At 44.0% G+C, this 25,039-nt stretch overlaps 2 protein-coding genes across 3 annotated transcripts; both read left to right on the top strand.

Annotated features, from left to right (window-relative positions):
* The first annotated feature begins 145 nt into the window (after positions 1-145).
* tfap4 (transcription factor AP-4 (activating enhancer binding protein 4)) lies at positions 146-4,220 on the top strand. The gene is made up of 7 exons (XM_068750201.1): positions 146-234; positions 2,156-2,321; positions 2,416-2,514; positions 2,599-2,769; positions 2,856-2,999; positions 3,812-3,970; positions 4,062-4,220. Exons 1-7 carry the CDS (start codon positions 146-148, stop codon positions 4,218-4,220), a joined length of 987 nt encoding a protein of 328 aa, XP_068606302.1.
* A 4,141-nt stretch (positions 4,221-8,361) lies between these two features.
* On the top strand, positions 8,362-20,108 carry srl (sarcalumenin). Of its 2 annotated transcripts, XM_068749574.1 has the most exons (7): positions 8,362-8,423; positions 15,553-15,651; positions 15,954-16,049; positions 16,880-16,915; positions 18,144-18,260; positions 18,546-18,779; positions 18,858-20,108. In XM_068749574.1, exons 1-7 carry the CDS (start codon positions 8,363-8,365, stop codon positions 19,667-19,669), a joined length of 1,455 nt encoding a protein of 484 aa, XP_068605675.1. In that variant the 5' UTR covers position 8,362; the 3' UTR covers positions 19,670-20,108. The 2 variants fall into 2 exon arrangements, with proteins under 2 accessions (XP_068605675.1, XP_068605676.1); XM_068749575.1 differs by lacking the exon at positions 16,880-16,915.
* Positions 20,109-25,039: the final 4,931 nt, after the last annotated feature.

Genomic DNA, 25,039 nt, shown 5'->3' with positions numbered 1-25,039 from the left:
CACACACGAGGGAACTCCATCAGCTGGGAGTCGCGTAACGTTACAACTCTGAACTACAAAACACGCACGCGTCGTGCGTCGGATCACAGGGTTTGTGTTTTATTATACGGTCCCCGATCTTTGAGGGGGGGGAAGGGGGGGGGGCATGGAGTACTTCATGGTACCCGCTCAGAAGGTGCCCTCCTTGCAGCATTTCAGGAAAACGGAGAAGGAAGTGATCGGAGGTCTTTGCAGGTATGTAAAGATTACGCGCGCGCCTCATCCAGCGTGTTGCGCGTTTAATTGTCTTTAGACACCAGTTTGGGGGGGACGCGCACTTTAGCTACCGCGCTGAAGGCAACACGCTTGATCTGTTATTGTGTACACGACCCACGCACGGGAAACTGCATGGGCGCGTTAATTACCAGATTAAATTGCGTTTGGGTTGCGTTAAGGCGCCGCCGCGGTCCGCGCGTCACCCACGCGATGCAATTTCGCCATTTACTTCGAAATGTATGTATTTTAGGGCGAACAAACATAACCCACGTGGTTACGCGCACGCCACGCTGCTGCCTCGTTCCGAGGCGCATCTCTCTTTTATCCTCACATTAACCCTTGATGTCAGTTACGCGCGGCCGTGGCGCTCATAATGCGGGTGAAGGTGCCACATGCGACTCGCCATTTAATCTGGAAGGGGTCTATTTTTTGCCGCACACGCCGTGGGGGGGGGGGGTCAGCCGAGCTCGCTCTGGAGTTATTGTGCGCGCTGCGGCCATGCTTGTGATGGAGCGGATCTGGCGTTCGTTTCCTGTCTGGTGGCGCACTGTTATCGATTACTTGTTACGTAAAGAAATGTGGAACTGTTGTTAAAATCGCCCCCCCCCCTCGACAGTTTTGGTTTTTACGCGTTCCTGTGTCTGGTTCGCGTAATCGGATCGACTGCGTGGTTTCTTTACGCAGCTGCGCCATGCTGCCTGCCGCATTGTTATAATGGCGGACGAGACGGGAAGTCTGCTCGCAGCGTGGAGGGGGGGGGGGGGGGCGTGCCGGCGGGGGTTTGGCTACCTGTAAATAATTAGAATCCACTGGGGTTGATTGTTGTGCGTAACAGACAATCTGGAATTAAAAGTGCTGTTATTAGGGGGGGGTATGGCGCGGAGGGGTTTACAAGACTCCGCGGCCGCGTTTGAAGAGGGACGCGGAGGGATACGCCATCGTACTGTGCCTGCTGGTCGTGACGTGGGCAGTCCGGGAAATGTAGTGCTTTTAATCCGGCCTCTATATTTTTCATTCATCGTTGGAAGTCGGATCGATCGCAGACATTCTTATTATGAGACAGAAAAAAAAAACATAAATATACAATTCAGTTCATTCTTAGTCGTGTTACTTTTATAACTAATGAATGGACAGTAGCTGAACCTTATTACAATGCTGCTATATCTCATCTGTAAGGTGTTATAACACATTTAATTGTTTTGCCAACAACAATTTAATGTTCATTGTAAAAAAAAAGTTAAATTGAGACATCTAATTGTCCAGCTGCCATATCAGTTTCTTTTCCCGCTTGGGGGGGAATAAAAATCCAATTAGCATTAATTTCAGAATAATTGTAGCCCTTAATTACTCATCTACTGGTCGCTTTAGCTCAAGGTCTTGAACTTCTGTTCTATATTGGCGACCTGGCCTTCCTCCTGTGGCGGTTTGTGTTTGTTAGAATATTGTGAAGTCCGGGCCCGGTTGGTCGCGTTTTGGCAAGCGGATGTGTTTGCTGCAGTGTTTGTGTGCGTCTGTGTCTGCACAATTGTTCCCGGTGTTTGCACTGAGGCAGCTGAGTCAGTACAGATAAGAGCTTGGCTGCAGAGGGTACCAGAGATACAGAGGATGTTAGAGGAAGTTCAGACCCCCCCCCCCGCAAGTGAATTATAATAAAAAGTGTATTCTGTAATAGTCTTAAATACTGCTCATCTTACATCTCTGAGGATTTACCCAGCGTGCTCCTGGAATAACGGCACTGTTTCCATGACATCCTCACTTTGAAAGCCTTTTTTTTTTTTAATAATCCCAATGTGGATTGCAAATTATGCATTATGGACATTTTAAAACCATCAAAATATTCAGGCATTGCTGTTGACGCTGAACTAATGGCGATCCTCTCGCCCTTTGCTTTCCCCTCTAGCCTGGCCAACATTCCCCTGAACCCAGAAACGGCACGGGACCAAGAGAGGCGAATCCGCAGAGAAATCGCCAACAGCAACGAGCGTCGGCGCATGCAGAGCATCAACGCTGGATTCCAGTCGCTTAAAACGCTCATCCCGCACAGCGATGGAGAGAAGCTTAGCAAGGTGGGTCACAGACAGCGATGGGAAACCGGGGGGGGGGGCTCTGAGGGTGTGAATTCAGCATCGAGTTAACATCCCTCTTCTTCTCTTCTCCCAGGCTGCCATCCTGCAGCAAACGGCCGAGTACATCTTCACCTTGGAGCAGGAGAAGACGCGGCTGCTGCAGCAGAACAATCAGCTCAAACGAATCATACAAGTAAGAAACGCTGCACACGGAGGCGCCGCCAGGGTTCTGGCGCCTAAAGCCGATGTTCCGTTTCCGCGTGCGCTCTCTCCCTAGGAGTTAAGTGGCTCCTCCCCCAAAAGGAGGCGCGCAGAGGAGAAAGATGAAGGGATCGGCTCACCGGACATCCTGGAGGAGGAAAAGACTGAGGATTTGAGGAGGGAGATGATTGAGTTGAGGCAGCAGCTGGAGAAAGAGCGCTCCATCAGGATGATGCTGGAAGATCAGGTGGGGACCAAACGAGTGTGGTGCATTTTAAACGAGAGCTGTTCAGCTGCTAACTCCCACTGTTACCCCCCCGTCCTGTGTGGCAGATGCGTTCCCTGGATGCCGAGTTGTACCCAGAGAAACTGAAGGCGATCGCCTTGCTGGTCCAAGATCAGCAAGCCCAAACACAGAGCCTTGTTCATGTGCAGCAGCACAAGCAGCTGGAGCTCACACCGGCCCACAGCCCACAGGTTGGAAACAGGAATCTGACTCCTCACGCACCAACGGTGGAATCCATCGATACATTTAAAGTACTAAATCCAGGATGCAGATATTTATTTAATTACACATTCTCCACACATTCTACTGCCTGGCCAGATGTTACCTGCTACCTAGAGTCCATGCAGGAACTGTCCCTGAGATATCACAGGGACACAGACGGTTAAATATTTTTAACCAAAAAGCACATCGATTTGGAAGTAAAATATGTCTTTGCTCAAAACATTTCTGGACTTAAAGCCCCCCCCCCCCTGCCTTCCTGCCTGTAGGTTGTCAGTCAGTCGGTGTTTAAACGCACACCTGAACTGCTCTCTGCTGCTGATGACATGAGAGCTTCATCCTCGTCCATAGTTGGAGCTGTCAACAACCGAGACACATTTACAGCGTGTAAAATGAGCAGCTCCTTTCCTGCCTGGCTTTTGCAGGCCAAGCCGATCTGAACACGATGCTAAATCAATCGGCGTCTGCTAGAGGCAGCTGGGTGCTCGGAGCCAAAGGGGGCTGATGCATTCCAGATCAGTCGTGTGGCGCGTCGCGACTTCCCGAGAACATAATGTTATGATCCCGAAGCACTTTCCTAAAACACGAGGATAGAGACAATCTAGATTGCTGATATACTCCATACACCCGGGCTGAATAGTATTACTATGTAGCCCAGCTGTACTCCCAGTACTACAGGGGTTAGTGTGTATAAATATATTCACGCTTGGGTTCATGCTGTACATTTTAATTGCCTCAGCGTATTGATGGCACGACTCTAACAATAATTCATCCCTCTTGACAGGCTTTAACCCCGCCTGCACCTACACACCATGCCACAGTCATCGTCCCTGCCCCTGTCCAGCCTCCCTTGCCCCACCATGTCACCGTGGTAACCATGGGCCCAGCATCGGTCATTAATACAGTGTCCACATCTCGACAGAACCTGGACACCATCGTTCAAGTGAGTCCTCGATAAACTGGAGCTGTTTTCTGATCCGAACGCTAGGGGGCGCTGCCCGTCACTCACCTCCCTTTATTTTTTTATCCTCCAGGCAATCCAGCACATCGAGGGCACCCAGGGGAAGGGTTGCGCCGGCGAGGAAGAGCAGCGCAGGGCGGTCATCGTCACCTCAGGTCGCGTCCTCTCCGATGCGGCAGGCTCAGACACGGCCTCAAATAGCGACGGGCCTGACGACTGTTCACTGCCCTGAGTTCAGCCCTGACAGCTCGCGTGTCCCACACAGCAAGCACACACACACACACACACACACACACACACACACAAAAGGCCCAGGGCGGCAGAAGGTGACAAACCCACAGCACTCTTGTTCAGCGAACGTTAAATAGAGCCGGGAGGCAGATTGAAGCACTCGTTTCTCTTTTCTTTTTCTTTTCGGTACACACTCGTTCATGTCGTCTCATCGCAGGTTTACAGGTAAACACTCACACGTGCAGCTGCTCCTGCGTCTGCCGTCTCCAGCCCACGTGCACGCTCACAAGCACGACTCATTTCCGTATAGAATAGAAAAGGTCAGCAGTGGCCGTTTGGAATAAGACAACGGGCTAGGTGGTTCAGAACGCCGCTGTCTTTGTGTGTCAGTCGGCATTGTCACTGGGCTGGGTTTCCAGTGGTCCCACGTGTGTATTTGGCGCGTTATCTGTTTTACTCATGGCCTGACCAAAAAAAAAAAAGTAATCAGTGCTTTGACATTTCTTGATACCCGCCTCTCATGAATATGAAAATATGGAAGCGCTTGGCTTGTTAAAGAAGCCGGTCTGTGGGATTCCCACCGGTCTGTGTGGACTCTGGCAGTCTGGAGGAGCACCGCTTCCGCCTTCGGAATCGAGGCACGCAGCATTCACATGTTCAAATACGACTGACTTAGTTCTCCCAGGGCTGGTTTCGTTCAGCCCGTAAGTGACGTGCAGCTTCTCGTCTGAATGTCGGGGACGTCTGTCAAAATCTGACGAAAACCGAAAAATGTCGAGTGAAATCGATTGAATGTGACTTGGTTTCCACGCACGCGTCGCTTGCAGTGTCGTGCGCTTTTCGCCACGCCGTTCGCATTTCTGCTTCAAGGCCGTGCTCTCTCTCCTGCAGGCAAACACTAAGACATGCGGCTGAGAGCGGCAGCGGCTTGCCTTACTAAACGCCTGCGGGTGCAGGGAGGCACCGTGAAGCCAGCCTTAAACCGCCCCCCGGGGTCTGAGAGGCAGACCTGTACACTTGATCTGGCCATTAGGTTGGCCGGTGGAAACACTTGGGGGCGTGGCAGACAATATATTATCTGTAATTTATGTTTGGTAATAGGAATTACATTAAAGCACTCCTCGCATTTCCCCTCCCTTCAGATTTGGAATCATTTAGCGTGCGCCAGTAAAAACCAGGATGTGCAGGAAAATTCATCCGCAATTCTCAACATTCCATTTTGTTTTACTCGTTTTCATATCAGGCTGCTTTTCGAGAGTTGAACCTTTTCTAGTTTGACACGTCACTATTTTTTGCAAATTGCGTTTAGCGACAAAACAATTTGAAGCCCCTGCATCGGTTCAGCTGAATGCAACTGTTAGAGTTCAAGTTGTGGAAAAATGCCCCTTTGATGGGACACGGGTGGCAGCTTCAATGAAGCGGGTGGCGCGCCTGTCACATTAAATCATGGGATGTTTTCACAGTACTTGCCACCAGAGCAAGGGAGCTCCTGGATGCTGAAAGCGTCATTAGCATCCCTCCTTTTCACAGAGCCCTCGGCTTTTCCTCGGTTCCTGCCGTTTATTTCCGGTTTATTTCCTTCTGCTTTTTTTTTTACGGTGCGCTAGCAAAACGTTAAACGGACATATCAGATTGTCAGAGGAGTCGGGTGGGCCTGGGGTTAATTAAGTAGGGACAAGATTACGAAGCACTTACTGTAATATGCTGGAGTCTGCCTCTTTCTTTTGTGTAGAGGGGCATCTCCTCAGCGAAAGCTCTTGAGGTTCTGAGTAAAAACCGCACAGCTGTGTACACCCCCTTCCCTCCATGTCCAGTCCATCTCGTCCTTTTCCCCCCTTTGTAGTTTCTTTTTTTTAAAGTCTTTCATGCTGTCTGCTTATCTTTTCATATCTCTTGTCTCCCTCCATATTTTCCTCCTCTCCTTGTCCTTTTGTCTGTTCTCTGTACCTTTTTATTTTTTTTATTTCTTTTGTCGTCAGACCAGTCAGTGCGTATGGTCACCGAGAAGCTATTTTTGTTTTTTAAGAACTGTTTTGGGGATAAAGAGGCCTGTGCCTTTGTAAAGACAGAATAATAAAGTTTGTACTTTGTTTTTTACACTTTGTGTGTGTGGCTTGTTTCTTCAGAATAACTGGTTCTGCACTATTGACATTTATTATAATGCTGCACATCTCTGGTTGCCTGTCATCCAACTGAAGTGTTTATTCCTGCTCGGGAGGCCAGGGCTTTAAAGCCCCTCTCATCTTGTTCAGCAACTCGCCGCTAAATTTAGCCCGACCACCTTGTCTGGAAAATAAAAATATACGCGAGACATAGTAGGCGTCGCCGCTTTGAATCCCCGAAACACATTTTTATTCCATCCAAGCTCCGGGTCCAACCACCCCTGCGTTCATTCAGAAATAACTGGGTTTTGTGTCCACAGAGGCTCGGCCTTTGAATTTTTAATGTGCTGCAGGAATGTGCAATGACTGCTGATAAACGTGGGCCGCTGCTATTCAACGCTTGTTACAAAGCACTCTAGAGAGCAACAAGCGAGCGTGTCTCAGGAGGCCGTCAATTTAACAGAAGGTTATTGGATCCTCTGACAGGTGCGTGTCGAAGCATCCTCGAGCTTGATGCTAAACTCCAGTGGGTTTCCAGGGAGCTCCTCAGCGATGGGTCAAATGCAGGCGGAAAGAAAAGCCCCCTGCTTAATCATATATAAAGTAGAAAAAAAATATTTTTCTGCTGTTTTACATGCCGGTGGGTAATTTTTGACCTAAATACAATGTAAGTTAAATTGACTGGGAAAACCTTTCATGATTAAAGAGTTGAATAAAGAGAAATGTTCCTCATGCTGGCAGTTTGCTGAAACTTTTGAAGCAGTTTTTCTACACAAAATGTAGAAAGTTACTGGTAGGATGGTAAAAATAAAATATTCCAATAAATACTTTTGCGGGGCAAAAGTAGTTGTTGGAGTGGATATGATTCATGATCGCAGTATTTCTAAAAACCATTCATCCAATTAATTAATTATACAGTTTTGCACAAATGCGTCTCTGTCAAATGGAAGTTTTTAAATTGCATTGCTGAATTTATATTGTTTATATATTTCCAGTGATGACATTAAAGCTGCATCTTCCTTTTTAATGCATGTATTTAACGCTACACTCCAACACGAGTAAGATTCTTTAGAGTTGAGCCAGTTTCATGCTAAATGAATTTGCTTTATTGTTTGTTTTCATATTAAATTTATAGAATGTCACAATCCTTTTAATTTATTTTGGATCAACTAAATGCCGTTCTAAAATACTGTCGTCTGACATTTTGGGATAAACCGTATACAAATGTATGGATTGATGCCTTTCGTGTTTCAGAGTGTCGGGCTACTTTTCAAAATGTGTAGTTTCCGACATTTACAATATTTTTCTAAAGCAGGGGCCAAGAAAAGATCAGCTAGAACATTTTTTGGTAATTTCAGGATCTGAAATGTCCTATTGATTCTGATGAATGGTTAAATCAGCTATGAAGGAATGCAAGAGTTCTGAAGCTGTTCATTTAGGACAGTTAGTATTCAGCGCTGACAGAGATAAACTCCCAACCATTTTTAATTTTGGAGTTCTTCATGTAGCACCTCAAAGATTGTAATTTTGATGGATATAAATTTCGGCAAACTTTCCTGCAAATCTGTGTTTGTTTTTTGGGGGGAGTTAAACTGCTAAGAAACCAACAATCATATAGTCTTCTTGGTGGGGGTAATGTTTGTTGTTTCATGTACCAGTCTTCTGATAAAACTGGGGAACATCCCTGGGCAAGAAAGGACAAACTATTACTTCCTTTCATACTAACCTTCTCTGGGTCATCCTCCTGATTTGATACCAGTTTGCCTTTTAAGTCCCAATGTACTTTCCCCCCAGACATGCTGTGAAGTTGAGTGATTCTGGACTGAACCATCGTCCACGTCTGAGCCCAATCACCGTCTTCTCTAATTGATTGCAAGCTCAGATTCCCGGTGGCATGCTCTAAGACCGCAAACGCCCTTAAACCAGCCCCTCCACCAGCTGGCCCTCTCTGTACCCCGCCTCTTCCCTCTGCATGCCCTTTGACCTTCTTGCCTTGGTATATATAGTCTGCGCGGCTACCAGAGTTCTCCTGGCAGCCATCATGAAGGGCGCAGTCTTGATCAGCTGTTTCCTCTCCTTGCTGCTTTTGCAGGCCACAGCAGGTAAGTCTTATGGTAAGCATTTTGTACAGCCATCCGATGGATCGTGGTTCTGTTCTGTAGGATGGTGCACTGTGGGCTTGAGGGTCGCTGATGGTTGAACCAGTGGATGCTCAGTCGAATGACTGTTTGATTCTCTGATGGCTGGATTTTATGGTGACTCTTTCAAAGGTGTGAGGCTTTCATAGAGAGCCGGAATTAGCTGCCACATGTACATAGTCGGGTTGTATACGTAGACTCTTTTGGGTCCAGTTCGGTTGAAAATAACTCTAAGCCGAGAACACAGGCAGAATTGTTCTGTCCTCGCCACCTCTCATGACGCTTTAAAACCTGTCACAGATTATAATTAAACTGTTGACGGGCAGTAAAAAAAGACTCAAGCCGCTCGTATATTTATTATTGCTTTCTAATCATTGAAATTAAAAACACAGAATTCCAACAACTAATACTTTTGACGCATGAACAAATGCCTCATGCATTTTGGTGGCTTTCCAAAGGCGAGCGGTTGAGGATTATCCAAACTGAAGCTCAGAGTCTTCTGTGGACTGACCGCATGTCAGCTGTCCTAAAGCATGGCACCAGCTGATGGACAGTCTTAGTCTGTCCAAGGAGAGAGCAGCCACAAATGGGAGCTTGCATGGAGATGTGCTCCTGCATGCTTTGATGGGATCCCTTTGCTTCATTGTCAGATTTTATTCTCCAAAACGTGGTTTGGAAGACTTGATTGAACGAGGACCACATTTATTCCATAGCTTCACAAATTACAGGGATTATTGGCACTCTTAACATTAAATATTCCAGATGTCATGGTTTAATGTAACAGCAGCTTTTGCCTGATTACCCTTTCTGAAAACTGCGGGCTGGTGTCTGGATTTGGACCGGAGCGGTTGTCATTACCCTTGTCTGTCACCCTTGTCCGCCCTTGGGGTGGCGTTCGGCTCCACGGCTTGGGCCCAGGCCTTCATATTCCTGGCTGCTGTCAGGTGTCTAAGATTGGAAAGCCTCCTGAAACCCAACACTGATCAGTAGAGTTCCTCCCTCCCTCCCTGCGGTTCACTCCCCTTCCCTTTTGACTCCTCACCCCTCCCAACCTACTGTATGCTTCCCTTTGGACATGCTGCACAGCTGCTGTCACTCTGCACTGTCACAATCACAATTTATTCCCAGCAGTTGGCCTTGTAGGGACATGCATTCTCCAGGCAGCAAGGGCCGGGTTTCGACTGCAACGCATGGCCTCATTGATCCATTTTTGAACTCCCATCCAGGTGTAACATCTACAAAAAAAATGAATATGTGTGAATTAAAAAAGATTTATTTTTGCAGCATGCAAGACCTTTGATTCCAATACCTGCACGATATTGACAGTAATGATGTTCATAATCTTGCTGCTCAGTGTGTGACTTTCTATGTTATTGACTGGTTCACTGTCAGGATCTCAACTGCTGCAGTGAGGGACAGAAAGAGCAATGCCCCATACTAAGGTTCTATCCTAACACGATGATTTAGTAGATCTAGGCGCTGTTCTGCAAGAAATTCGGCTGCTGGCAGCTGCATTTGGAGAATATGACTCCGGCGTGGTGATGTTTTAAAGTGTTTTCTGTCATGCATCTGTGTTTCAAGATAATATGGAGACTGAGGCACAGGCATTTACCTCCAACAGCTAATGAGCTTCCATTGTTAATGCAAAAAACATAGAGCAGCGACAGGTCATGGTATAAATCGGTCAGCGTTTGTTACCGACTGACTAAATTTGACCGGTCTGTCATGTAGGGCCAAATATGTGTTTCTATGGTAACTGTTGGGATTATTAGAAATAATAATATAAGTAACCATAGACTAAGTTTTGTGTTAATAAAACTAGATGATCAACCAAGGATTAAAGCTAAGTTTACTGACTGGTATCGTATGTCTGATTTGTGTGGCATTTCAGAAGGTTGCTAAATGCCTTTAGCACAATTACTGTGGCGCAATAAGGGAATTTCTTTTTAAACATTAAAATACATAATTCTCTTCAGTGTTTCTTCACCCCTGAGTAGCAACACTAATTATTCTCAATACAGTCAACGCAAGTCAGGCTTTGAAATTTAAAGGCACCCATTGTCTCCATGTGATCCCCTCTGATCGCATGCCACGTGTCTGGGACATCCCTGAACTGCTAGTAGTAGAACGGCACACACCAGTCATACTCCTCAAGACCAGCGCCCATGACCAAGGACAACTGGTGTCCTTTGTTAGCTTCCTGAAAGCAGAGCAGGGATAGAGGCGCCAGATCAACGCCTCAGTAGAAGGTGCCTTTGTCACCGGACCTTTCCTTGATCCGACCACACAACTTTATTCCTAGTTGTCAGTGACCATTTCTGGCATAAAATGCTCTGCCAGGGCCGTTGAAACACCTGAAGTTAGCAATGTCTTTGTTAGTTTCGATCTGTATTATGTATCTCATCATTTGGAGTCAGAAGATTTGTCTGATTTACAGCACATTACATGAAGTAGCACTTGTGTAAATCATCAAATCTAATGTCTGAAAGTGGTTCTGGTCTCTCACAACCCTAAGAGATGCAGAGGCCTGTGTCTCCACGCTGACCCACAGCCAAAGCCTTAAAATAAGTGGAAGTCACTCTGCCCACTCCTCTGTCCATCCTCTGACCCATTGTGGGTCTATTTTTGACCGATGTGGCGAACTGGCTTCACGGCCTGCGCCACCTGTTGCCATCTGTGGCCTCTTCTCACCGTGTTCTAGCCAATGCCACGCTGACTGCCGTCACACCTCTAACCCGCGCTAGAGGAGGAATTATTTGCCTGTTTGCTGGCTTATAGAGCATTCATTAGGCTTTGTTCTCAGTGAAATGCATATGCACTTCTAATGTGACTTACGGAATTGGTACATATGTTAATGCAATTTAAATCCTTTTGGCATTTTATAAACCGTGGGGTTATTTAAGAAATGTGAAAATTTTACTGAAACTGATGGATCGACGTGGATCTTTCCAGTGGGGCCTCCACCCTTAGGGATTTATCTCAGGCTCAGGACAAATCCTCTGACTTGGGGGGGGGGGGGGGGGGGGGGGGGTCCAGGCCTTTCCCCTTGACTTTAATTTACCTCCACTGTCTGTCCTCCGTGTGATGTCACAAAACATAAGTTTATCGCACGTAGGTATATTATCTATGTAACTACAACTTTATTTATGTTGCACCTTTGGAAGCACAGTTTACAAAATCTTAGAAAGTCAGGGTAGACAATGCATGAAGCTGAAAGAGCATGTTTGTAGTTGGTTGTTCAACGTTAAGGATCTACCTGCCGTAGTCAAAGCTACGTCGCTTTGACTACGGCAGGAAGAAAAGAACAATATGGAAGTCAAGAGGTGGAGAAAAAGAACTTGTGACTACCGATTCTACTTATACTGATAGTAATGCTCTGATTTTTACCTTATGAGGTTGTGTTTTTGACGCCGTCTGTCTGTTTGTTTGTTAGCAGGATTACGGAAAAACTGATGAATGGATCTTGAGCTCTGGTGTTCAAATTTCAGCCAAGGGTCAAATATAATTGTGAAATTCTTGAATATGTCTTTGCAATGGGAGCCAGTAGAGAAATGTGCTTGAGAATGTCGTCTTGTATTTTCTGCTGTGATAATGAGGCTCACTTTATCATATAAAGTTGGGTTGCATCCGAATGTAATTGTGAAATTTAAATCTTTTCCCAAACTAAATGTGATCTTTAAACTTGAGCAACATAGTTTCACACTTACAGTTGAGCGGCATTCTTCCTGATGACTGAATAGCTTCCACACACAGCTCTAAAGTTGAGGCATGACTTATCCGGCCCTTGGGGCCGTGGTAGGATTTAAACCACCAACATTCTTTCTGGATCCACTGATGCTGTCAGAATGTTTCTCCAAACTGTGGGAGGGTTGTGTGGCAACGGACTCAGTAAAGACACTTGGTCCCGTGTGCTGATGTCCAGGGTTCAGCTCCCCCCCCCCCGGCGCCTGCAGGGTTAATTTTGAGCACTGATGCAACGCCTGTCTTCCTCAGGCATCTCTACCTCGCTGGTCGTTGCAGGCCTTCCTTCAGGCATCGACTGAATTGGGAGGTGTTAACGTGTTCACAGTAGTTAAGGTCCACTCAAGAGGCTCGCGTTGAGAAACACGACTCCCTTGAGCGGTGAGTCAAGTTGCAGAAGCTTGAGCTGCGTTTTTGTCTGATGTAAAAACAGTCGATTAAAATCTGAACATATAAAATATCAACATAATTAAAAAATGTACAGGTTGCAATTAATGGTATTTATATTTGATCAATCCTAAAAAAAGCCTGTATATCTGGAAATGCTTGTTGGGTGGATGAAATCTATGTCCGGATGAAAAATCCGCATGCTAGTTTCTTGTTTGTTTGTTTGTTTATTTTACATTTGGCCAATATGATCCCAAACATACTAAAAATACCCAGGCATGGACAACTCATGATGTCCCCCTACAATATGCTATAATAAACTGCATATGTAGGGGAGGGGCTACATGTTAGGTTACAGTCAGTGAGAGACATTTGACTCAAGCACCGACATCAATATGTTGCTAAGCTTTCATGTGGTGTCCGTAGAAGTTAAGAAAAATTTATCTGGATATGCCACCATAATTTTTCATTGCCATGACATCATCATAGCATGTTAATCTTTGCAATCCTTTTATTCTAGAATTTAATTGAGATATTTAAAAAATCTTTGCGACTTGACATGTAGAAATCCAATGGCTAATGCCTGTAATTTCTATTCTCACTGTCAAATGTCAAATTAAACACGTGAATCAGTTTTTAAATAGTCAAAGTGTAATTTGCACGTGCCAAAAATGGTTTGACCGATATCTTAAATTAACATCTCAAATAGTCAAAGTGCATTTTGACGGGTGGAAATGTAATTTTCCTGAGTAAAAACTATTTCATTCCTCCATTCAATGTTGAAGTCGCTACTGAACCTCCTTGAGCATTAGCTACTGAAAACATGTAGCCTCTTACACACTTAATTATTAACACTCATCGACCAGGTCCTGATTTACAGCTATGAGTACATCTTTAGCTTCGCAGCTTCGCAGCATCGCTCCCAGCCTCACTTCATTTTCACCGCCCGACCTTTTGGCATCACCTCTATTGCACCGTGTTGGGAGAAAATGACGCAGCCTTATTTTTAGCGGGTTGACTCAGGGAGAATCAACATTGCTGCAGCGCTCCTTAACCAGCAGTGTGGCTCATTGCCGTTACAGGAGCAACTGGTTGGGTCTCAAATCAAGTGCAAGTCATCCAAAGTGACATTGCAGGAGGACTTTTATGGTCAGAAAACTCTGTTTGCCTGTGCATGTAGTTAATGGCATTAAATTGCTTGCTGTGGGGAGATTTTCTTATTTTTTTATAGAATGATGTGATTGATTCAGGATTTTAAAATAGGTTTTCTACAGTCCTTTCTATTAAAATGAACCGTCAGTTATTACATATACTAATGCTCTGACACCAAAGTCAATTCATGCTGCTGTGTCAGGCTTGTGAGGACGCAGACTATCATCTGATTTTGCTTGTCATTTGATGCAGGCAGTTAGAGCCAAAGCAATGTGATGAGTTTTTATTCCGAGTGCCAGAAAGACCAGGCGTCTTTGGCTGCATGGCTGTTCCCTGTACTCAGGTTAGGGTGCAGGATGCCATCCTGGCGCTGCCCTCTCGGAGTATGGAGATTACGCATATTCCCCCACTGGGGATTAATAAAGTATCTTAAATCTTAAAAATTAATTTACAGTATATATAAACCAGAAATATGGTAACATATATTTATATACACAAGCTGTGATACATGTAAGCAAGCAGTTGGCAAGATGGTTACATAGATTATGGTATTTGTAATATTGCATATAAATTACTTAAATGCAAACATTGGTAAAGTACTAATATAGAGGAAACATTATCCATGGGTTTAGTTTTAATATAATCTTACTGACTCCAGGCTACAAAGTTAGAAACATCACTCCCTACCAGCGTTTACATTTGAAATCATGCAAAATAATATTTGTTTTTGTTGTTGTCATTATTGAAATTACCGGTAAGTCGTATTTATAGGAGCGTGATGCTGAGATTTGAGACATAGATATATTGATTGTTTTTAATGAGGCAGAACCTTTTTTATGTGAATATAACATCTAGTAGTGACTAGAAGGCGACGTTTCATTTGGTCACCTGTTGATATTGGGACGCTAAAAAAAACCCTTACAATTTCCATGAACCTGCACTTCACTGCATCAGCACGCTATGGCTTTTGTTTTCAATAGCTCTATAATTACTGGGTGTGAAGACATGGAGTATTATAATAATGTCTTTGTACAAAAAAAACAAATCAATATCAAGATTTTGTCATTGGAGTCTTATTTACAACTTAATAGTTGCAATGTAATTATCACTGCAGCTGCTCGCAGCGTTAATAACATACATACATGAAAGGAAAGTGTCTGGTTGCCTTTGTACGTCACCACGATCGTATAAGTACCGTAGGTCATATCTGAAGCAGGACGGGGGCTCTCAGTCCAGTTCTCCTCCTGCTCCGTTGGACCTGGGGAGGTTTCTCTCTGCTGCTCTTATCTCTGCTGTTGTCATGCACACCATGGTGATACCAAACAAGAGCCTTTGTCTGTTTATGGTCTAAATTAAGAACTGATTGTGGTAACAGCTGTCTAACAAGCAAGCCAGTGTGTACAGAAGTGGATACGACACACCCGTGAGAGGAAATGTCTCTGGGTGGAAAAATGTACGACACTTGCAAAATCACCAAAGTGATTTATATGCAATGATGGAATCTCAAACAAAAAACTGTTTTACCTACAGTAGAAGTTAATAATATAGTTTAATATATTTTGCTCTATGCTTCCTGAAAATATATATTGATTAAGAACTTAATTTTTCCCCTTATGATATTTTTTCTGGTCAAGATCAAATATAACATTGGTCTGGTAAAATAGGATTTTTTTTTTGGGGGGGGGGGGGGGGTGTTTACTATAAAATGATCTCATTGTCTTTATCACCCATGTGGCTGCCATCCATTCCTTGTTTATCAGACACTGAAGACGTATTCTGAAAGATTTAACCCTCTTTTGTCATGTTTTTACAGAAGAAGAGGAAGAAAATGTCACCACCGTCCTCAGAGACAGATCTCACATTGACGACACGCTGCGACTCGCAACAGAGGAGAAAGCCAGAGATTATGCAGGTGAGGCTCAAAAACTATAACCCAGTGAAGTTGACCCAGGGGTCACATAATGAATCTGATGGGTGTTGAAATGATTGCTGCCGCCAAAGCAGTTTGAAAAATAAAGTTTCTCTAATATTAAGGTGTTTTCTTTTTTCTTTTTTTCCACTCTAAATTCTAAAGTTGACTGATTTTCAGATTGGAACTTCTTCCAAATCATTACCTTGTGACAACAGTAATGATTTTGGCAGTTGTTGTTGTTCCCCAGCTAATATAAGCATCTTCTTTCTATCGTCCTCTTCTCTCTCTCTCTTGACCTCCAGCGGCCATTGAGAGGTTGCGGAAGATCTACCACACAGCCATCAAGCCGATGGAGCAGGCCTACAAGTACAATGAGCTGAGGCAGCACGAGATCTCAGGTATCACAGAGGCCTCCGCTGCGTCTGCACTTTGCTCTGATGTGTGGGTTTTTTGTTTTAATGAGTTGCTTTGGTGATTTTTTTAGCTTGTTGGTAGTCACATTATCACATACTGTCTATCATCACCCAATCAACCAACACATATCAGACGGATTGTTCAGTTCTTTGACATCATAGCGCCTGTTATGTGTCTCTGAGTTCTCGGACTCACTGCTATGTGAGCCCGTGGTGTATAATATTTTTCATTTGTATTTCCAACTCTTAATAGCATGATAAATATTATTCATTAATTGTAACTCAAAACCGTTGAATTTCTAAAATAATGTTGCTCCAGGAAAAGGGTCTCTGAATCAATCCATTCACTGTTCCTTAAAGAATTTCTTCCCCTTTTCTTCTGCTCTATATTTCCCCCGATATTTTAATGATAAGCCTATTTGTTCTATAAATGCTTTTGCGCTGTTTCTGCACAGTGGGTGCAACACTGAATGTTTCAGGAACAAATGCTTCTTCCCTGCAATTAACCAAATATTGCCCTCTTGTGGCCTTTCAGCTGGGGCATTTAGTCCTGTCATTTTGTAAACGAGATAAAAAAAATAAAAAAAACTACACAGATAGCATTTTATCTAGCTGCAAAGGTACATCGTGTTTGACACACTAGGGTCAAATATTGGATGACAGATTCCACCCATTCCTCCATGTTGTTAATCCACTCCCTGATACTTCTGGAAGCCCGCATTCCTCACTCTCCTCCTGCTCCCTTCACTCCTCTGTGCTCAAACCTTTCCTGTCCATCCCCATCTCCAACCCCCTACATTCCCTTCATCTAACAGCTTACCCCGGACGAACCCTGGGGGACTCAGCCACAGGTGGGTGTGGGCGGGGCTTACCTGTGCATGGCACTGCTTGAAGTGCTCAGCCCCTTCCTTTGTCCTCACAACCTTTTGTGGGTCAATATAAATGCAGCGGCGCTTTCTGTGGGTCGCAACTTTGAAGCTTGCTTCACTTCGGCTCACATCCGTCCTGAATTTACTGGCTGAGGTGTGATTCCAAGTGATTCATGGGATACAAGGATTCAACTCACAAAAAGCAGCGCAGCAGCAGCAGCAGCTCTGCAGACGATGCCAACTCAAATCTAGTTGAAATCCCCAACCCAGGCACAAATTCCATGTTAAAGAATTAAAAGGGAAGAAATGAAAAGAAAAAAACACACATTTTACAGAAGATACAATCTTGCAACTCACTATTTACATCATTTCACAAAGAGACTGAGCGTTAAGTTGTGCAGATAGGGTGCAAAAATATGGATGGGGTTGCATGTGCAGCTGGCTGGAGCAGAATGCTCAGGCATGAGGAGGGGACACTGAAAGGGTGGCCAGTTTATGGTTAGCAGTGAACTGCAACTAGTTTTGCAGGGTTTGACCAGAAGTAGCATCAGGAATGGCGGTTTTTTCTTTGATATTACATCTATATATAACTTTTTTCCTGTTCTTTTAAGAAGATGTATTGTCTCTTTTATATATATGTATCCTAATCTTCTGTTGAATCGACCCAGGTTTGGACCATTAGCCTAGAGACCCTTCCTGTGTCCCAGCACCCTGTCACCATGTCCACTCACAGCACAAATGGCAGCTTCTTGCTCTGAAAGCCTTGTCCTGTTCAATCGCATATCCTCGTGCCATCCCTCTCTGAGACATGGGTCAAAACCTTTGCCTTTAGAATGTATGCTATTAAACAAGCCTAACAGCTTCGACACAACTTTCTGCTTATCTTTAGGTGTCTTTTGTTTTTTTGATTGAGCGTAACATTGAATTCCACGTTTCTTGGCGTCTCTCTGATTTGAGCCAGTTCATCCCAAAGACAAGCCCAGGATACATTTAAGATGGATTGTTGTTTTTATTCAAATATAACATCATGAGGAACAAAAAAAAAGATAAAAAATGAAATGGAAACTGGAGCAACGCTCATCTGTCAGTTTCTCACACAGTAAACTGGCTATTTAATCATTATTCATCTTTCATTTGGGATGAACTTTAGAGGTTATCACCATTTTGCTATTCGTATGAGATTTTGCTATCATCTCTCCTTAATCAACAGATGGAGAGATTACCTCCAAGCCCATGGTGCTGTTCCTGGGACCCTGGAGTGTGGGGAAATCCACTATGATCAATTACCTCCTGGGCATGCACGAAAGCCCCTATCAGCTGTACACAGGTATCTCACACAGATATTCTTTCTAAATGATCAATACACGTTTAACATTGTGAACGTCTGCCTTATAAAAGACAAAGAAACTCTAAAATCCCGTCATTACTCTTTCTACCAGAATTCAATTCATCTAAAGGAGTTCTAATTATTTCTAGGTGGATGGAAGTGTGTCGTGAAAGAAAGCTATTTTGTGTGCTTGGAAAATCGCTCAGTCATTCCAGATTTTCCCACATCCTCAGTGTGTGTATATTTCTCCTTTCATCCTCACGTTTTCCATCACTTTGTCTTTAGGAGCTGAACCTACTACCTCTGAGTTCACTGTCATCACGCACGGGGAGAAGATCCGCTCTGTTGAGGGCATCGTTATGGCGGCGGACAGTTCCCGATCCTTCTCTCCTCTGGAGAAGTTTGGCCAAAACTTCCTGGAGAAACTGATCGGTATTGAAATGCCCCACAAGATGCTGGAGCGTGTAACATTTGTGGATACGCCGGGAATCATTGAGAACCGGAAGCAGCAGGAGAGAGGTAAAAAACGGAACATTTTCTGTGCCCTTTTCAGATTTACAAAGAAAGATGGTTTTACGCACCTCTTCTTTCATCCAGGCTACCCTTTCAATGATGTTTGCCAGTGGTTCATTGATCGCGCAGACCTGATATTCGTGGTGTTTGATCCGACCAAACTGGACGTTGGCCTCGAGCTGGAGACGCTATTCCGCCAACTGAAGGGACGTGAATCCCAGATCCGTATTATCCTAAACAAGGCTGACAACCTGGCCACCCAGGACTTAATGAGAGTATACGGAGCTCTGTTTTGGAGCTTGGCTCCCCTCATCAATGTGACGGAACCCCCCCGTGTCTATGTCAGCTCCTTCTGGCCTTACGACTATGCGCCAGACACGAGCCGCGAGCTCTTCAAGCGAGAGGAGATCTCCCTCCTGGAAGACCTGAACCAGGTGATTGAAAATCGTATGGAGAACAAAATAGCCTTCATCCGCCAGCATGGCATCCGCGTGCGCATCCACGGCCTACTGGTAGACCGCTACGTGCAGACCTTCAAAGAGAAGATGAGCTTCTTCAGTGACCCGGAGCTAGTCTTCCAGGAGATTCTGGAAGACCCAGACAAGTTCTACATCTTCAAATCCATTCTTGCCAAGACCAACGTCAGCAAGTTCGACCTGCCCAACCGTGACGCTTACCGCGACTTCTTTGGCATCAACCCAATCACCAACTTCAAGCCCCTATCTTCTCAGTGCTCCTACATCGGAGGCTGTCTGCTGGACAAGATTGAGAAGGCAATCACCAATGAGCTGCCTTCCCTCCTCAGCAGCGTCAACCCTGGCAAGCAGCCCGGCCTCTCCGCCTGCGAAGCTACTGGCTGCGGTGAGAAGCCAAAGAATCGGTACCGCAAGAACTGAGGAAAGTGCAATAACTTGAGCGGAGGGAAGTCAGAACAGATGAGATCTGGCGGAAGCCGACACTGCTTTTGTCGGAATGCCTGAATTATTGAGGTGAAAGGAGAGGTGAATAGTGTTTGAATGGGTTTTTGGTTTTTCCTCAAGAGAATGTGGGGAGGTGCATTTAGGGACTGGGGATGAGGTGGATAAAAGAAGGGAAGGGTCATTGTTTGATAAGGCAGCTTAAGGACACAAGTGAAGAAATGAGAATAAGCCACTGATCACTCAGCTTTGTTAAAAAAAAAAAATACCGTACACTTCCTCCTCTCTCCCTTGAACGGCCACAGTGGACTTGGCTCGGATTTGGGTCGTGCGGAATAAATGATTTGAAATCCTGAGACTGGAAACAGTCAGATACCGTCTCCCTTGTATGTGAATAAAATGGGCAAAGTGGAAACAAGAGTCGCCGGTCTGTGTTGTAAAATCTTGAGCGTTTCATTGCGGAAAGTCGATTCCATGCGCTTTCAGATGCCGTTTTTTTTGAGTATAGCCTTCTTGTGGGTGCTAACAAAGCCATCGTGTTTGGGTCGTCATCCAAACCTTTTTGATATGGATTAACATTAAAACCGCATGTCGGATGTCACATCTTTACTTAACAGAATCGTGGACTTCCTTGTAAAGTACAAAGTAAAACTTTCCTGAAGCAACTGGAACTAAAAGCAGCCCTGCTATGTAACTGACAAGGACATTCATCTTAGTCGTATCTTCCATCCTGGCAGTTGACAACATGAAATGATCACTGTGATGGAGGCAGAGGTCAGGGTTCAAAGGTCAGAGTCTTCAGAGCAGGGAGGGAATATTTTTTTAAAGCTGAATGACCACAAAATAACGAATAATGACGGATGTGTTTAGGCATTTCTTCTGCAGCTTAGAAACCGATTTATTTTTCTGTGTAAATTTTCAAAATATGTGATTTATTTTTGCAAAAGTGTGACAGTGGGATGGATGTGAAGGTAAAACGGAGTTGAGCCCTGACCTCTACGGCATAAAGGAAGTTCCAAATGCTAATTCTTATACCCAGCTGTTAGCTGAAAGTTCTTATGTAAGCCTACCTCAATGGACTTCCCAGGAATGGCAAGGTAAAAGAAAAAAATACTGACAATAGTTTGACATTTTGGGAAATAAATTTGCTTTGAGTTATGACAAATCTTGGAGGGGACCAGTAACTTCCCTGGACTCCAGAAAGAGGAGACTCAACGAAATCCGTGCTCCTGGCCAAGAAGTAGGAATTGCCGTAGTGACGTCGTTGCATTGGTCACAGGATGAAGCGGAATTTTTTGGTAGGCTAAAAATATCTACATGGGGAAGAAATAGCAGTGATGCCAACTGTTGAGGATTTTATTATGGTGCAAGTCAGCATTTCCGTTCATTACAAGAGTTTGTGATAAATGGTATTATATTATTATCCCATGTTGTTGTTGGGAGCGTCAAGTCAGGAGCTGGCCTTTCGTTCCACTGGATAATCAAAAATGGCATACGGTGGCAGAGGAGGAAAATGTCGGTCCTGGGATTGTGTTTGTGGGGCTAATTATCTATCAGGTTTGAAATTCGTTGCACATTATCTCAGGAAAACTTGTTGATGACTCATATTTGCAAGAGGAAACTTCCAATCGGACGTAGAATGTTGATATTTTTCCACTCCGATTTATCAAACAAATCATTAATTTGTATTGATACAGATAATTAAAAAAAAAAGAATCCCCGCTGAACATGTGTGGTCGCCACAGTAAACTGCTCCACTTGTTGTATAAGGATGTGCCAAAAGTATGCGGTGCTCATCTCTCAGGCATTGAGGTGGGATTAAATAAAATATATTGATGATACTTCGTCAATCTTGCTTTCAGGTCCACTTTTAACATAACATTTAACAGTTCAAGTCTTTCCTTCTTTGCTATTGCCCTCCGCTGTGAGAGACAGCTTGGCACGTGTTGCTTTTGCATTTAGTTTAATGTACAGAACAAGCAAATGAGATATAATGTGGTCAACAGAGTTCTTTAACAGCACAAGACAGAGGAGTTTGTTACCTTTGGACCCAGTTTCCAGTCTAAGTTTGGCTAAGATAACCAGCAGGGGGCTCCAGCAACATATTTACAGTGCTGATGTAAAAGCGGTATCAACCTTCCCAAATGTCAAACTACTTTTTTTTAGACACATTTGCTCGAAATCAATAAAGAATGAATGAAAGTAGTAATAACCACAGCTCAGTTTAGCCTAACTCATGAACAAATCCCCTCCGTTTGCCCTCTCTAACCCCATGGTGAAATGTTTCCAAACTAAAATCTACATTTTCTATGTTTTCTTTTTTTCAGGTGTGATTTTGATGTGTTTAGTACGTTTACACTGCCTGCTTGTCCAGAACACGCCCACTAGAGAGTGCTGTGTAACAAAGTTATACACAACACTAACACTCACCATGACCGTTTATAATGGGGTTGTAGTTTGGTGCTGATGATGTTGTGTTGTGCTTTGGGTATATTTCAGAATGAGTTATTCAACTATACCTGGAATGGGTGTGGCTCATTTAAATATTTTTGATTCACCTGTTTTGGTTAAAACATTTTGGTTTTGGTTAAAAAATGTAATTAATATTGTCCTAAATTTGGAAACTTGATTATCAAGATAAACATTTGGCGCCACAACCATATAAACTTGTTCCAATCTAATTTTCTCTGTTTTCTCTTTGTCTCGTTCACATCGATGCTACTCTGCCTAGATCAGGGGTGTCAAACTCATTTTACATTAGCATTATGTTTGCCCTCCAAAAGCCAAATATAAACCTTAACACAGTAAAAAATGTAACTAAATGTAATATCATTTAATGTAAAATAAATGTAACTACTCCTTAACATGCTGTTAAATAACTATTTAATCTTTTATTTAACTTTTTAGCTGCCACAGTAATTACAATAAAGTATTCGGTTTTGATATCACTTTTTGAAAAGGTTGTAACTTGAAAATTGTTAGAGATAAAGCCATACTGTAAATGAGAAAAATCATAAGTATGAACCAAAGTTTGTGATGGGAATAAATTAACACATCTAATAATGTGGAAAAGTTCCATTCAAATGCAATCATCACGCAGGAACAAAGATAATCGATACAAAATCAAAGCAAAACCAAAAAGCCACCACCTTGTCTTGTCATGGACATGAGCAAACCAAAAAAAACAACCGAAGTGGGCAAGATAAAGAACATTCCCCAAGTCAATGCCGCGGAAAAGACGGCCCTTTCAGGATCAGCACTGAACAGCTCCATATGTAGCCTATGGAGCTGTCCGGTGCTGATCCTGAGTGCCATATGTAGCCGGGGTCAACATGTCAGCACAAGGTGGAAAAAACAAAAGTTCAAATGACTTTCAATAGTCACCGCCAGCAGATTATTAATCTCCTGACTGCAGAGTGCTGCTATTGTTATTGCCATGTTGCTGAATTTTTCCGTTTGATCAGTTTACTACTTAAGTTACAAACATTGCATATTCAATTGTATAGTTGTAAAAATATATGGATAGATTATTGCTGTTATTATAACATAAATCCTTTCAATTGATCAGGTTAAGAAAACCACACTACTCCATCGATCAATAATCAAACTTATTCAAGTAAATAATACATACAATACTAATAATACAATACAGAGTTCAGTATTCCTTAATGTGTTGGCTTTGTTCACTGAATATTGTTAATACATAATTGAATTTGAAGGAATCCTTCAGCCCTCGGCAAACGCGTGCTCGTTTCTTTATGGAGCTCGTGCACGTTCGTCGACCCTCCCATCCTGAGTCAACCCTTCTCCCCCTCTCTGCTTGCCACAGACAGCAGCGTCAAGCACGCGTTAACCCACAAAACGGATGCGTGTCAATATTTTTTCAAAATTAAAGCCTCAAAATTTCGAACCTGAACTGAATTTTAAAGAGTTCAAATATAGAACTTAAACTCTGAGATTGCAAATTTTGCTTCTGCAATCTTCCATAAGTTAATTTAAGGAAGAGTTGAGTACATTTTGAGGAATATCCAAATTCAAGCGCAGATTCTAATGTACCTTTCCACATTTTCATGTCAGGAAAAGAAAATGGGTCAATCAATTAAAAATTCCCAGACAGTGCCACTCATATTCCATCAATGGTACGCAATTGGATCAAAATTGGTGGGGAGAGAGACATGACACTGCCACCAAGATGTTGCTGAGACACATTGACAAAGAATAGATCCGGATCTGCCATGATGGGGAAGCATAATATTGTAAATAACTCGTATACATTTCTGACGATAAACACGTGAGCACAAAGGGACAGGGAGTTAGGTGGTGATTGGACACGGGGCTAATGCGATAAGACAATGTCATGGCTCCACTGCACCACCATGGTGGTGTCTCTGTTCTCTGGGTCTCATTGTTGTACAAAATGGTTTAGTGGAGGTTGTGTAGTAAACTTAGGCCTTTGCAAATTCACTACGCATTGTTTTATTGAGAAAGATCAATAGGAAAGCATCTTTTTCTTCTCTGTGCATCTCTCTCCCCCCCCCCCCCCCCCCCTCTCTCTCTCCCCCTCTCTCTCTCGCTTTCTCTCGCTCTCTCTCTGTCAGCGCACAGAAGATGGTGGCCACCGTGTTGCCCACCGCGCCTGGATAGCGCGCAATCTGCATTTCTGCCGCGCGCCGCCGGTCAGATAACGGAGAACAGACTCTGATCTCCGTGCGGGTTGATACATGGAATGAAATGGACGATGCAGCAGCCTTAATTCAATGCAGCTGTCGAGGATTAAAAGGGAATAATTTAGCGGTATGAAGACGCCTCCTTTTGCGCGCAATGTGAGTCAATTCCATTGCGGCTGGAGACAGATCGGCACTCTGCTTTGACCTGTGGGACCGGCGAGGTGGAGGCGTGGAGCGGAGAGGAAGACCTTTTAATTAGCCCGACTCTCTTGGGCCTTGAGTCGCCTGCCACTTAGAGGAGAGACTGAACTGCCTTGGATAAAGAAAAAGGAGACAAGTATACTCCAAGCTGCGCTATCAGCAGTGTGTGTGTGTGTGTGCGCGCGTGCGTGTGTGTGTGATTAATCTGCGCCTTAAAAAAATAATTTAGTCCAAGACGGAAAACAGAAGTTCTAAGCAAACATTACAGAGAACGCGTTTTATTTATTTCACGAATAATTACGCACGGCCAAACCTTTTACGCACACGCGCCTTGAAATTCGTTTTCCCCAACGTGTGAAATGGTGCGTTCATATGAAGTTTATTGACTTGAACCGAAGCGGCAGCGAGTGGATCTGTCAGTTTCGAGTGCGTCAAAGCCGCGATGGCAATGAGGAGGGACGCGCTGACCGACGTCAAGAGG

The sequence above is a fragment of the Brachionichthys hirsutus genome, chromosome 16, assembly GCF_040956055.1.
Source record: "Brachionichthys hirsutus isolate HB-005 chromosome 16, CSIRO-AGI_Bhir_v1, whole genome shotgun sequence".
NCBI classification, from domain to species: domain Eukaryota; kingdom Metazoa; phylum Chordata; class Actinopteri; order Lophiiformes; family Brachionichthyidae; genus Brachionichthys; species Brachionichthys hirsutus.
Note: the sequence above shows the minus strand (reverse complement) of the source record. Positions and strands in the feature narration are given on the sequence as shown.

What these genes read in the sequence shown, in the direction of transcription:
- srl (XM_068749574.1), top strand. Translation starts at nt 8,363, where the DNA reads ATGAAGGGCGCAGTCTTGATCAGCTGTTTCCTCTCCTTGCTGCTTTTG. An exon ending in GAGGCAGCACGAGATCTCAG is followed by an intron (nt 16,050 to 16,879) that starts GTATCACAGAGG and finishes TTCATCTAACAG; the next exon opens with CTTACCCCGGACGAACCCTG. An exon ending in CCCCTATCAGCTGTACACAG is followed by an intron (nt 18,261 to 18,545) that starts GTATCTCACACA and finishes CTTTGTCTTTAG; the next exon opens with GAGCTGAACCTACTACCTCT.
- tfap4 (XM_068750201.1), top strand. Translation starts at nt 146, where the DNA reads ATGGAGTACTTCATGGTACCCGCTCAGAAGGTGCCCTCCTTGCAGCAT. An exon ending in AGCTCAAACGAATCATACAA is followed by an intron (nt 2,515 to 2,598) that starts GTAAGAAACGCT and finishes CTCTCTCCCTAG; the next exon opens with GAGTTAAGTGGCTCCTCCCC. An exon ending in GGATGATGCTGGAAGATCAG is followed by an intron (nt 2,770 to 2,855) that starts GTGGGGACCAAA and finishes CCTGTGTGGCAG; the next exon opens with ATGCGTTCCCTGGATGCCGA.